Below are 15,229 nucleotides of genomic sequence, written 5' to 3' on the forward strand. Positions count from 1 at the left end.
TCGTGGTCCGGTGGGGGTGGTGAGTAGATGGTGGGACATGTGGTGAGGTGGCGGTGGCAAGTGATGGTTTGAGTTTTTTGGTTGTGGTCGATCTAGTGGGGGGCATAAGCATAACAATCTCACAATTTCATGATGATAATTTTTTTCTTGTGATTGACAATTTGATGAAGATGAGTTGATGACTATGAATTATTGGGGATGTTGTGATGACTGATGACTGATGAATAATGTTTACATGTTTAGTTTTTAGGGGTTAGTGTTTGTTGAATAAATTAAAATAAGGGTATTTTGGTCTTTTTATAGTATAATAAGCTTAACGAGTCGGGACTTGAATAAAATGGTGATCGGGAATGAAATACGGTGGGAATTCGGATATTTTTTTTTTTTTTTTTTTTTTTTTTTTTTTTTTTTTTTTGAAGAAATCAGCTTCTCATTAGAATAAGAAAAAAGCACAATTTCTTACAAGCAAGCCTCTAATGGTACCTTATAACTACGGTACCAGATGTGCAACTATCTCATCAAATAGATAGTTACTTACATTCGCATATAATCTAATGGAAACAAAATATTTAATTAACTTCACCAATTGATCCACATTCCTCGAAGCCTCCTCAAATAACCTTCGATTTCGTTCCTGCCATAGAAGATAAACAACAGCAGCAACACACCCCCTAGCCCATTTCTTTTTCCAACCTTTTCCCTTATACCTGGAAAGAGATAGTAATTCCTGTCTCAAGCATAAGGGTCTGCGAGTAACACCCGTCCAAAGGAGAATTTGCTGATAGACGGAGCTAGAATAAGGACAGACAAAGTACAGGTGCCTAATGCTCTCCAAATCTGCCATACATAAGGAGCACCTGTTCACAATGACCATCCTTCTTCTAATCAAATTATCCACAGTAGGTAAGCCATTTTGCACTACCAGCCTCGTGATGATAGCATGTTTAGGCAGCACCACCTGGTCCATTAAAGGCTTTGCCCACTGCAGATTGGAGTGCCTGCCCTTAAAGACAGAGTAAACCCGGTGCAACAATAGAGAACCAGAGAGACTCCATCCACTCAGCAGGTTTTTAGCAATGTCCACAGAGCCAACCAAACTAATAAAATCATCACGGGTGAGCAGCAAAGCTTTCCGGATGATGGACGTGGCATTACCAGGAACCACAGTCCAGATATCAGCTCCCTGAAGGATATAGTGGTGGAACCAGTGCACCCAGATGGATGAAACACCAGTAGCAAGTCTCCAAAAGAGTCTCATCAACAAAGTTTTATTCCAGCTTAGAATTTCTCGAATATCAAACCCCCCTTGCTGCCTTGTTATACACACCTTACTCCAGGCAAAAAAAAACCATTTTCCTAGCAGCTTGATAATTCCATAGGAATTGTCTACACAACCTTTCAATCTCCTGCATAACCCCTTTAGGTAAAAGAAAGCTAGCACACCAAAAAGTCTCAATCCCAAAGATCACAGAATTGATCAATTGAACCTTGCCTGCATAAGATAAGTACTTGTTTGCCCAATAAGTAACCTTACTCTTGATTTTATCCAAAAGGGAGTGATACATAACCCTTTTCAATCTTGAAGAATGAAGAGGGACACCAAGATACCTAAAAGGGAATGTCCCTTCAAGGTAGCTGGTATCACATAAGATAAGGTTTTTGACATCAGGATGCACTCCTCCAAAGTATATATTAGTCTTTGCTGGATTAGGTTGCAAACCAGAGAACTCAGCAAATTTCTGAAGACAAGTTTCCACTGCTTTGACTGAAGGGAAGTCTCCTCTAGCAAACACTAAGAGATCATCTGCAAAAATTAGATGGGTAAGACCAATTCTGTAGCATTTTGGGTGATAGCTAAAACTGGAGTCATTAAGCCTTCTAAGCATCCGTGAAAGCACTTCCATACTCAACACAAAAAGCAGAGGGGAGAGAGGATCTCCCTGCCTGAGACCCCTCTTACCCTCAAAGTAACCCACAGAAGATCCATTAATATTGAGAGAAAATCTCGTAGTAGTAACACAAGTAATAATCCAGTGGCAAAGCGAGGGGGAAACCAAAAGAGGTAGAATAGCTTTTAGAAAGTCCCGATTAAGCGAGTCAAATGCTTTTTGATATCTACCTTTATAACGCATCTTGGGAGGAGTTCTTCCTACCATAACCTGCCACTAGTTCATGAGCAGTGAGAATATTATCACCAATAGACCTATCCTGAGTGAAAGCGGATGTTCTAATCCCACTAGGTCGGGCATCACAGTCTTGAGCCTCTTAGTAAGGATCTTACTAATAGTTTTGTAGATAGTAGAGCAACGGGAGATGGGCACGAAATCTTGAACAAAAGTATTAGGGTGATCTGTTTTGGGATAAGAGAAATAATGGTGGAATTTACTTCCTTGAGAAGTCTCCCGATTAAAAAAAATCCTGGATGGCCTTCACAAATTCTTTCCGATAATACTCCCAAGACGAAAAAAACACGATGAAAAGCCATCGGACCAGGGCTTTTATTTATGTCGATAGAGAATAAGGCATCATGAACCTCTGCCGATTTACTGACCACCAACAAATCCTTCGATTACGAAGAAGGCAAGGGCCCCTAAGAACAATATCATCCTCAATAGGACTAACCTGAGAGGCAGTCCCCAACAAACCCTTATAATAATCCAAAAACGCATCAGAGATGCTGTCAAAGGTAGTACAATCCAACCCAGTAGTGTTCTGAATTTTACTGATATGACTCCTACTCCTATTGGCAGCAACTTTAGCAAAGAAATATTGAGTACTAGCATCCATCATCTTAACATCTGTGATCTTAGCTCTCTGATAAATCATACTAAGCTCAGCATTCCTTAACTTACAATACTTCTCAATTAAGGTTTCCTCCAGCCTGAGCAGATTCTCATCTAGGGGAGCTTTCGAATCCCGAGCTGATGGTGATCCGAGCACTCCTAGCATCCTTAGCTCTATCAGCCACATTGGAATATACCCCTTTATGAAGATCCTTAAGTTTCCCCTTCACCAATTTTAGATGAGTGATCAGCCTGTACATAGGACAACCCTGAATCTCAGACTCCCAAACCTTCTTAACCACAGGAACAAAAGAGGGATCCTGACCCCAACAGTTGAGGTATCTAAACTGCTTTGGTCTCTGAACATCATTAGTCTGAACAGTGATAACTAATGGGTAATGGTCAGAGACACCAGCCACCAAAGCATCAGCATAGGAAGCAGGGAACCTCTGAATCCAGTCTGAGTTTACCAAAACTCTATCCAATCTCATCCACTTCCTGTCATTCTCATCCTGCTTGTTAGTCCATGTGAAAGTGCAGCCATGGGTAACAAGCTCATCCAAGCCAGAGGAAGAAATAGCATTATTAAATTCATCAATAGCCTGGAGGTTTGCAGGCTTACTACTAATCCTCTCATCCGTATTCCTTACACAATTATAATCCCCTAAGCAAATCCAAGGGCCATTAGGAATGCAGTTTTGCATAAAAGACCACAGACCTACTCTCCCCTCCAAAGAATTCAGACCATATATAAAAGACACCTGAATAGTGGGACATCCAGGAGACTCAACATGGACATGAATCCACTGATTACCAATAGACAAAGGCTTAACCACCAGACTTGCTTTATTCCAGATGACCCAAATACGACCATTATCATGCTGGTCATAGTTAGTCAGAATACTGAAAAAAACGAAAACCCAATCTACTAATGTAATTAAACTTGTGACTACGCACTCTTGTTTCATTTATTCCCATAATGTCCAAATTATTCCTTTTAAAACAATCCACTACTTCACGTTGTTTAAACGCTTTATTCATACCTCGGATATTCCAAACTCCAATTTTCATGGTGAATGTAAAGGAGGGGGTTCAGTATCCTCAACATCCCTTTCTTCAAAGTGCAACTGCACCCTATCATCAACCAATACATTTAACACAGGTATAATCCTTTTATGAAAGGTAACCTTGCCACCAGTCTGATTCACCCCAGAAGTCTTCACAGTCCCAGGAGATTCCTGCGTCACATGAGCCACTGGTTCTGCTGGAACCTCACCCACTGTCTCAGTTGGAACAACAACCTCTGAAACCACTGGTTCAACTGATGTATCATGCACGGGCTTAAGGATAACCACTGCCTCCTTAGAAATCCCACCGGCCTTAACGATGGCGACCCACGGTGGAGTAGGCTTTGGTTTAAGGAGCCTACATTTCTGAACCTCATGGCCCAACTTCTTACAATGAGAGCAGTAATATGGTAACCACTCATAAACCACCCTTTGCAAAACTTGCCCATAAGGAGTATGCAGGAGAACATCTTCAGGTAGAGACCCAGAAACATCCACTTCAACCATAATACGAGCAAAAGATAGCCTCTCCTTATGAGTAGTGACAGGATCTGCATATATAGGAGTACCTAGCTTACTAGCAATCTTGCTCAAAGCCTTTTCAGACCAGAAAATAGGATCAAGATCAGGCAAGGTGACCCAGACTGGTATTCGTGATATAGAGTCCAGCTCCTTAGAAATCTGGGGAGTCCATCTCTTCATCACAAGAGAGTGATTTCCTAAGCTCCAAGTACTACCTCTCAGAATGGTACACAAATCCCCCTCACTGGGAAATCTGAAAAAGAACCATCCCTTCTTATAGTAGAGGACTTCAGGCTTCTGCACATGGTTCCAATTCTTAGCCACAAATTCCCTGACCTGAACCAAAGAGGGTTTCCCACCTATGAATTGCCCCACCAGAGTATTGGACCAATACGCAACTTCATCCACTATGTCCTCGGCATCAATTACCACACCACTATCAGAGGAGTCCTTAACCAGATGTAATTCCATACCCACAGGCGACTTGGCGATACGCTCAGCCCAGGTAGGTTTGGACTTAGGAATCACCGGAACAGATGGAACCGCTACCGACGGAATAACAACAGGAGTACTAGTTCGCGGCGGCGAACCACCAGTGTTAACAGAAATATGATTCGATCTAGGGTTTCGGGATGTCGAAGCCGCGAAAGCATGTGAAATACAGTCATTCAAAATAGGTACCTGAGGAGTAGAAAGAGTCTCTTCAGCAGCCAGCTCCGATTGGGAACGTCCCCGACGAGGAGGAGCAGGCGGCGCAGTAGATTTTTTTAAGCGAGGCATGACCGGAAAAGGGAAAGAAAAATCGCTCTATTCGGATATATTCCATGTAATGTAGGTGGTTGATTTTAATAAATCAAATACAAGGTGGTAGTTTGTAAAATACCGTAAATATTAGGTGGTAATTTACAATTTTCACAAATTATAATGAAATAAATTATGAGACAAATTCACTACTCCCGCTATTAATATTTTACTTAAATCGATTTTTTAGTTAATTGTTCATATATATAATTTCTTTTGTTGTTAGATTGTTACTTTTATTACATTCGTTATTACTACTTTCACTTTCACTACTCCCGCCGTAATTATTGTTACTTTTACTACTTGTACATAAATATTGATAATTTCACTACTCACGTTGTTATTTCTGTTACTTTCACTACTCCGCTCGCTGCTAATATTGTTACTTTGACTATATCTAATTTAGTACAATTCTTTTCACTACTAACTGAATTACATTTACTATTTAAGCATCTAATGAGTAATTACTACTCCGTATCATATTACTATATCCAATGTTAATTCTATTACTTTAATAAATATATTACATATATGCATTAAATATATTACATGTATGTGTTAAATTAATCAAATCGAAATAATTATGGAATTTTATATTTTTTGGAAATCTAGCTTTATTTATTTACATTTTAGTAGTTTCCAAAATATAATCAATACTATATATTAAATCCAGAAACCAGGGGACTTCAATATAATTAAACAAAGTTATACAAATTAATTATACTATATAGTTTTAAATCAGTAGCACCGTGTGATGGACCCGATTAAGGGATCTCAATGCAAATATTATATAGTTTGGATTAAAATTAAATTATATAAAAACTTGGTAATTTTTCTAAACATTTGTAAGAGACTAAAACATGATTAATTTCCTTAAAATAAAATAATTAATTAAGATGGTCAATTTCCTTAAAATAAAATAATTAATTATGATGGTCAATTTCAAGGAGACTAAAAGAAAGAAGATGCTTGATAATTTTCCTAAATATTTATAGAAGACTAGAAGATGGTCAATTTTCTTAAAATAAAATAATTAATTAGTATAAACACTAGTTTAGATCCCGCGCAATGCGCGGTATATATAGAGGTTTCACATTTTAATGTATTATTAGTATAGACCTGGTGCACAGTATATATGAAGTTTTACTTTTTAGTTTATAACTTGACAATTCATTAATTTTTGACAATTCATTAATTTTTTATGTGTTCGTCATCTGTATATTTTGATTTGAAAAATAAACTCAATATTGAAAAAGTAATCAAGAGAATTGAGTAGGGTTAGAAATGTCTATTTTGATGAGATCATTTTTCATAATCATTTTATTTTAAAACATTTTATTTATTTAGTAATTTTAATCCGCAATTTCTTATATTTTCATAGAAAATCAATGAATTTTTTATTATAAAACTCGTGGAAGCAAATCTTGCAGATTGTGAGCATTTCAATTTATGAATCTCCCCTACTACTAAGAGAATAAAAATTCTCTTAGTTTTCCCGCCTAAAGAAACTTTTTCTTAATTGGACCTATTTTTCTGGATACTACTAACACAATAAGATTTGATGGATTATAAATTGTGGACCTTATACGTAGCCCACTTTTTCTTTCTCATCTATCAAAGTAAAAGTTATTAATAGCCCATAATTTTGGACTCTACATGTCATATTATAAGCTAGATGAGTGAACTTAATTTCGTATAAATTTAAATTTATATTATATTTATATATTGCCTCTTTTGTAAGGAATCATCAGTTATTTATTATGTATATTTTTGTCTTAGTTACCGGTTTTCGTTTTAAGGTCAATACGCGTTTTAATAAAATTATACAACTAACTTAATAATTGTATTATTAGTTTCATAAATTAGTTGCATGTAATGGTATAAAATTATTGTATTATTTTTAATAGTAAAAAAATAACTTAACTTAAAATGTCTTCTTATGGTAGTAAACTTTTTTTTTTCAATCTCTTATTAATATTATATTTAGTAGATTTATAACATTAAATTAAAAGTATACTTAATTTATGTAAATAATTTAATTGATAATATCTCTTTATAAAATGAATCTAAAAAGTATCGTGCTATAGCACGGGAACTACACTAATATATCCAATTAAAAGATTATATCCATTTATAGTTCAAGATACAACTATAGAATAGACTATAATAATAACCCAATTTTAGATTCTAAAATTTTAGGCGGGAAAATTTAGAATTCCACCTATTCTTTTAGTAGATAGGGGAGGGGATTTTAAGTAATCTTATCAGTAAATTTGCCAAGAGCTTGATTAATATTTATTATTTACTAATTTTGTATGTGTTACGTCTTGTAGATACCCGTATCCGTCGATATTGGAATTTATAGAGAACCCGGCAAACACCCGATGATGATAGGACACATGTATTCTTTAGTTGTCACTGTCATTATTTGGAGCTCGTTTTACGAGGTAGAATGGGCGTCGTCGATGAAGTATTTTATTAATTTAAATGATATTTAAATTAATGTTTTTTAAGTGAATTCATTCTGTTAATTTAAATGATATTTATTTTAATGCTTTAGTGAGTTCATTTTGTTATTTTAAATGATATTTAAAATTAATGTGTTTTTTAAGTGAATTCATTATTCATTTAATTTAAATGATATTTAAATTAAAGCTTTATTTTGAATTTATTTTCTTAAGTTTATTTTATTGAAAATAAAATAAATATTTGATTTGAAAAATCATTTTATGAGAATATTTGATTTGAAAAGTCATTTATTTTAATTTATTAATTGATTTGAAAAATCGATTTGAAAAGCGAAGGAAACTCGTTTTGAGTACTTGTTTTTGAGCTCGATTTTGGCTCGGTTTTTGAGCCCGTTTCCTTTACGAATTGGCACGAATCTCGAGTACACTAACCCACCTAGACCAATACCCATCCACCCATGTTCGAACCCCCATACCATGGCCCAAATTCTCGTTCAAAACAACCCAAGCGACCCGCATTAAAACCGCAACAGGCCCCTGTTTTGGCCGCCAATTCTCGAGCCCAAACCCGCTCCAAACACTACCAAGACCCGTACCCATTAACCCTAATCCATACCCTAGTATCCTACCCATATTATCCTAGCTTAATCACCAAGAAAACCCCCCTCTAACCCTCACAAAAACCGATGGACAGCAGCCATACGGGATTGAGCCCGACTGCCTCCTCCTCTCTTTTAACCTACTTTAACTCCCTATAAATACCACCCCTTCACCATACATTCATTCCTCTAAGTTCTCCATACATCCAAGCATCACATACAAGCTTTAAACCTCAGAAACAAACCCTAAACATCCTCCAAAACCCCTAAACAAAACCGACACACAAACTGAAACTGTTTGTGTGTCCTCTTCGAAAACCCATTCGTTCCTCCATCAAAACTCCATAAAAATTCGAGTTTCTTGTTCCTAATTAACCACATAACATCCATCTACACATTAGACAAATATTTACGAGCCAAATTGCCCTTGAGAGTACACGAGATCCCTCGAAAAGCAGTGAAATAACACTCTTTGTTTTCGCGGTTTACTCTTGTCTGTCCAGTTCTGTTTGTGCTCGTTTTTCGTGCCCAATAACCCAAATCGAGCAGGGGTTGCTTTAAGATCCTTGTTCTCCTCTCTTTCTAGTTTCCAAAACATCTTTCGAATCGAATTTTCGTCGTGAAACGAGGGAGATATCACTGTTTTAAAATCGCTGTCCAGAAACTTTCCAAAACCCGTGTTTGCTTTGTTCTTCGTCGACGACGGCCTCTCGAGATAAAATCTACCATCGATTACGACCCAAGACGGTGTCAACGATACATGTAGGTTGAGGGTGCATCAAATCCCCTTCTCTTTTCTCTTTTTTATTTCGTTTTTTTATGCCTTTTTTATTGTCTTTTTTTGTTTGTTTTTCGCTTGTTTATCGATTGTTTTAAATTAACTATGAAACTAGTTAGTCCGAGTATGAGTTAAAGTACCACTATGAACACCAGCGTTGACTTGAGATGGGAAAAGAAACCGCTACATCGTCGGTCGTACACCCCCGTCTCATTTACATATCCTCGTGTTCAAGGTAGGGCATAAATAAAACAATTATCTAACTTTGTTCTTCGTTTTCGACCCCCTTTTGTTTCGGCCAAATCGACAGACCCTAGGACCCGTTGCATGTTAGTTTAACCTCTGATTGTTAACCTATGACGTATTTAGATGACTTTAATTCAATTTAATAACCTAATTAGACACGATAGGTGGCTTCGACATAAGTTATAAAATCAATCGACGATTCTGTAAATAATTGAATGCATCTCTCTCTTTCACCTAATTTCTCGCTAGTATAAGAGTGCGTGATTAGCACCTTCTTATTGACACTCGATGAGTTAAATTAATTAGCGAATTTGACCTAATTAGACCCTTTAGGCCGTGTAGAATGCACCCTTGCGCGACAATCAATCAACATCGTTTTTTACTCGTTTTCTAACTTGTTTCTTATCCCCTTTCGCAATCACTCGATCTAATCAATGAATCTAACTTAGGAACTAGGTTGGCCGTTGGTTTGGGCCGTGGGTTGGCCGTTTTATTTACCTTTCTCGTTTTGTTTTTATACCGTTTGTTTCCTCGTTGTTTCATTGTTTGTATTTTATCGTTTGTTATCGAGTTGTATTTTTTTCAAGTTAGCTTTCTTTTATTGAGTCAAAACCTTTTCAAAAACCTTGGTCTTGTTTGGTTAGACGGTTGTTCCCCAATGCTTGTAGGAGCGTAGTAAACCGCATGTTGTCGAAAGCAACATGGCCCGGTTTATGCTAATGCATGCTTTGGTGCGTAGCCCTATGTCTAATTCGATGAGATTAAGCGCGAGCACGCATTACGAGGAGTGACCCAAGGACCGTGGGTCATGTGAGCCGTGGGCCACCCTCATGTGCACGGTTTTCAAGGCCCAATGGCCGTGTGTTTTGTGTCGTGTTTTGAGTTGTATGTAGCAATTGTAATTAGATCGAGTTGTAATTTATTTATCGTTGTGTCGGCATGAAATGCCTGGTTTGTAATAGGTAGATCCCAACGGCTCCCCCATTCCCCCTTAAGCCTTGTTTGCTTTCGTTTGAATGTTGCTAGATCAATCAACCCACATGCTAAATTACAACTTTGACAAAGTTAGTTTAGTTGCATCTAAAACGACATAGAAATTGTTGTCACATGATAGGGTTAAAACAACGTTTGCATATCATACATCGTAGTAGCTATGACCTTGTTTGAACTCCGACACTTGACTTAGTAGAGGCCGTTATCGACGGGCGGGGTTGGGTGTCCTTATGGGCTTCCCAACACGTACCCTCACCCCTTACTCAAGATCTATGGTTTGTGGATCCGTCTAAATACCATTGGATTATGAGAGTCATTCAAATCGAGTGATATAGGGTACAAGTCTTTATCTTTAATCACTTGTAGTCGATTGGCTTTATGCTTTTCGATGAAAGGTGTAAAGTTGACTTGAACGGTTCCAAGTTCCCAAAAAACTTGGTGGCGACTCTAATATGTCTTAATTCGATTCGAAAGAACCTCGAGTCGATTATGCCTAGTGTGGATCCCGCGGACGCAGTTCCCGAGGGCCTTGTCCACGATTTGGCGACTCATTTGGGAAAAGAGGACTAGTTACACTTTGTGTTTCTAGGGTCTTTTCCTCCGAGGTGAAACTTGAAAAGAAAGTGTTGGAAAGTAAAACATTACTCATAGTGCTACGATTCATGCATAAACCCTTAAGGACTTGCCGGGCCGTCCCGGCGTTTCTTCGTGATGCGTGGGGGCGACGTCCCACTATGCCGAAGCGCACATTGCTCGCTTCCACTTCGCCTCGCGTGGTTCTTGAGGGTGGGGACGATCTTCTAGGTACTTTACCTTAAGACACCTCGCTCTATTAGACCGCAAAAGGATGGAGGGCATAGACCTTCTTATAGAAGACTTGCCGAGACTTAGAGATGTCTAGGAGCATACATCCTTATAACATGAGAATGACAATGTGCAATGTGTTTTCCCGAGTCCTTTTTTTCGAAAATTCCAAGTCCTTTTCAAAACCGAACTTTTGAACAACTTACTTTCAAACCTAGCATGATTTTCAAAACGCGGAATGCTGCCCAAATAGGACTAGGATTTTCGGCCCAAAACAAGCTTTTATAGCCGGCATGCTGCCCATTTCAAATCTCTTTTTTTCAAATCGATCATTCGTTTTTCAAAATCGATCCAAAATGTTTCTCGAACCTCAACCAAGCATGAAATGCGTCGAGTCGTGTCCGGGTCATGGCCGTGTTAGGCCGGGTTTGTTTCAAGAGTCTAGAACACGACCTTGTTGGGTCACCCAAACTCACCTCTTGGGCTTTGAGTCATGTTGGTCGACCTTTTGGTCTAGAATAGTCCATAAAAAAAAAAACGTCCAAGCTAGGCCTTATGGACGTTTCACTCGAACCCTGGGCTATGTTAGCCCAATCACGGGTTTAGTCACACCGAGTCCAGTTTAGAATCGAGTTATGACAGTTTGAGTCATGTCGTTTCGTCGAGTCTAAAATGAATCAAGGTCTAAATCCAACCGTGAGTCGAACCTTTGGTTAGTCAATCTCAAGTCGAGTCTTTGTTCAAGTCAAGTTAGGGTCGTGTCCTTAAGTGTGCAGGGGCTCTTACTTTAAATATTGACTCAGTACGGGGTTTTCTTGTAGAAAGGCCGCCCAAAACCCGACGTCAAGCAATGGAAGATGCTATCAACAAGCTCACGGAGGCCGTGAACCTCATGATGACCCGAATGGATGTGATCGAGTCTAAGTTGGTTGAAGATTCCTCTTCATCTACTCCACCTACGACTCGATTTGGAGAAACGGTTCAAGTTCATCGAGGACCGTTTGAAGCTCTCCCAAGGGAAGAATATCCACTATGAGAATGCTAGGGCCTATGCCCCAGTTCAGGACAAGTTGCCCACGAACATGGTACTCACTGACATCCCAAAGTTCAAAGGCACCGAAGATCCAGTCCACCATGTTAAGGCCTATAAAGGGTACTTAGCACTTTGAAGGGAGTACCTTTGATATGCTCTCGAAATTTTCGCCCCAATCTGCGGGCGAACACCGAAGGCGTGGTTCTATAATCTTGACCTCAAGAACTTCCCCACTTTCGAAGATATTACGGTGGAGTTCGTAAGCACTATCCGACAATGTCGAGATTCAAACCAACATAAGAACTTTGGAGGTTATGACGCAAAAGGAGAAAGAGGGCTTTATTGAATTCCTCGCAAGATGGCGCTACCGAAAGCGTGAAGTTAGCTAAAAAGCCTGATGAAGTTGAAATGGTAGATAAGTTCGTGAAGAATTTACGACCGGTTTACCGTAATGCTCTGAAATACCAAAATTTTGGTTCTTTCAAAGAATTGATAAGGATCGGGATAAAGGTAGAGGACGATGTCCGAATTCTTGGCCGAGAAGCCAAAGGGATACCAAGGGGCTTCGTCATCTAAAGCAAAAGCACCCGCAACGGCCCACTTTGTTGAAACTGTCAATCTCTTAGATGGACAGTCAAAAAGGCCTCCGCGCCAAGCTCCGAGGGTATTCACTGATATCGGATGCACTTACGCCTATGCTCTTCAAAGGCTCATGGCCCAAGGAAAGTTGAAGCCCATTGGTCCAACTCCGGACCCTCCTGCTGATCAACAAGGCAAATGGTACAAACCGAATGCCTACCGTGCCTTTCATCAAGGGAAGGGACACGATACCGAAAGGTGCTTTAGACTAAAGCACGAAATTCAAGATATGATTGAGAACGGAACGCTCCCAATCCCGGCCATAAAGCCCAACAACGTCACCAATCCATTTGGCGACCACACTAACTTTGTCTCTACCGAAGATAGTGTCGATTACTCTCACTTGATTCGCCCATGTCGTCTAAAAGGGGTTTTCATCGGAAGAATATTCGTGGATTGCTCCGAATTCCTACCAAGCTCGAGAAACGAGATCACATTCGGGGATTTTATTGTCGATTGTACTCCTTACATACTCCGAAGCGGCAATGAAATCAATGGCGTTTGGGCCGATGACGAGGATGATGTTTACCTCGTCAAAGGTGCGACAATTCCTCACACCCAAGAAGAAATCTTAAACGTGAGGCAAGATGCCCTAGAGTCAAACCATTTGACTAGATCCGGACGCCCATATCGTGTGGAGAAAGCTAAGGATACCCCGAGTAAGGCGCCTCTCAAGGAACCGGCAGTGGTCGAAGTTCTTGGTGAAGGGTCGACCTCCGAGGCTTCCCTCATCAAGCAACTCCAAAAGACTAAGGCCGACGTGTCTATCTGGCAACTTATCCTAAGCTCTTTCGAACATCGTCAAGCTTTGTTACAAGCTTTGATGAACATGACCGTGTCGTCGAATACTACTCCTGCGGACATGGTCACTCACATCGCCCAGAATCGGCCTCGGATTACCAATTTGTGACATTCTCCGACGAAGATCTACCACCGTTCGGGCCTCGACATAACCTGGCCCTCTATATTGCTACCGTGTGTCTCAACAAGCATATCCCTATGACCTTGGTTGACGACGGATCGGCCGTCAATGTACTCCCTCTGAAAACGGCGCACATTCTGGGCTTGGAGAAGAATGACTTCATCCCCACTACACGTACGGATCCGGGCATTCGATGGCACTGTGCGTCGAGTAAGTGGACTTGTCGATCTAGTAGTACAGACTGGGCAAGTAGAAAAGAAAGTGAGTTGCCAAGTGATTGACATTTGCTCATCCTTCAACTTATTGTTGGGGAGACCTTGGATCCACGCTACAAGGGCCGTAACATCAACGCTGCATCGAAAAATCAAGGTCCCACTCAATGGCAAAACCGTCACCATTGACGCCACGCCAATTACTGTAGCGGGAGGAGACATTACTTCCGAAGTAAGGGTCGAAGCTACCAATGACGCATGTGGTTTCGAGATTGTCAACATGATCGAAATTTGAACTCCGGCGAGAAAATATGGATCTATATACGGGAAGTCATGTCTGCGAGGTGATTCTCAAAACGGGGAAGTACTTCGGTTTCTCATTATATCCTAGAAAGGAGGAGGCTTTCGAGTTGAAACCACCCGTAGCCAAAGGAGTAACCTTCGGGCTTGGATATGAGCCCACTGAGAAAGATCTACGGGAAAAGAGGGTAAGAACGATCGAAGATCGAGATATTAAAATGGGACCGTATCACCTAACTCTCAATGGTCACTTCGGGAAAGCTGGGGAAGAACTCCCTTGCATGGACTTCCCCGAACCTATCTTTGACCCAAAGAAGAACCTTATGGTCCCAGGAATCGAAGTATTCCAAGATTGCTACTACATCCCCGAAGACATTCGACCGTGATGCCGGTAGAAACCAAACCGGATCCAATAAATGACGAAAGCTATGGGTCTCCTTTTCGGTGAAGAGAAGAAATCACCAATACCAAACGAAGATTTGGTAAGCATGATCCTGAGAAGCGAGCGGTTCGACCCATCTACCCTCATCACCGATGTGGATCCTCTTAGGACCAACACGGGATGGCGAAAAACAATCAAGTGGACTGACAACAAAGGACTTCTTTTCAAGTTGACAACGGGAGAAGGAGAGATGTTCAAGCCAAATGATGTTACCGATTCTGAGTCTGAGTCTGAGTCGGAGTCTGAGTCTGAGATAGGTCCTAAGATTGAGTCTAAGGAGTCAGGTGTTGAAAATACCCCTCCCCTAGCTTTCCCTTCCTATGCACCTTTTCCTAATGGTGGTATTCCGGGGCCTGTCCCGAATACCCCTATCTCGCCACTGAGTTCTGATCAGTTGGCTCAAATGTTAGCGCATTTCGCGCGATTTCAAATCAATAATAATATGAACCAGTTTGCTTACGACTTGTCTTACTTACATTGCAATTCAAATTTTGAAAATGATTGTTTTAATAATGACATTGAGACTGAGGTCGAGGATGAACAGTTGGTCGAGGAAGAAGAAGAAGAAATGGAACCACCTCTACAGTTGATAAAAGGGTTGGAAGAGTACGAACAGAAAA

General features: G+C 40.0%; 1 protein-coding gene across 1 annotated transcript; it reads right to left on the minus strand.

Annotated features, from left to right (window-relative positions):
- Window positions 1-490: 490 nt before the first annotated feature.
- On the minus strand, window positions 491-3,751 carry LOC141617727 (uncharacterized). The gene is made up of 4 exons (XM_074434891.1): window positions 2,981-3,751; window positions 2,623-2,814; window positions 1,350-2,165; window positions 491-1,183 (listed from the first exon to the last, which is right to left on the minus strand). Exons 1-4 carry the CDS (start codon window positions 3,749-3,751, stop codon window positions 491-493), a joined length of 2,472 nt encoding a protein of 823 aa, XP_074290992.1.
- Between the last annotated feature and the right edge of the window lie 11,478 nt (window positions 3,752-15,229).

The sequence above is a fragment of the Silene latifolia genome, chromosome X (assembly GCF_048544455.1).
Source record: "Silene latifolia isolate original U9 population chromosome X, ASM4854445v1, whole genome shotgun sequence".
Lineage (NCBI taxonomy): Eukaryota > Viridiplantae > Streptophyta > Magnoliopsida > Caryophyllales > Caryophyllaceae > Silene > Silene latifolia.

What these genes read in the sequence shown, in the direction of transcription:
- LOC141617727 (XM_074434891.1), bottom strand. Translation starts at nt 3,751, where the DNA reads ATGAAACAAGAGTGCGTAGTCACAAGTTTAATTACATTAGTAGATTGG. An exon ending in TTAAGGATCTTCATAAAGGG is followed by an intron (nt 2,815 to 2,980) that starts GTATATTCCAAT and finishes ATGATTTATCAG; the next exon opens with AGAGCTAAGATCACAGATGT. An exon ending in ATCAAGCTGCTAGGAAAATG is followed by an intron (nt 1,184 to 1,349) that starts GTTTTTTTTTGC and finishes TATATCCTTCAG; the next exon opens with GGAGCTGATATCTGGACTGT.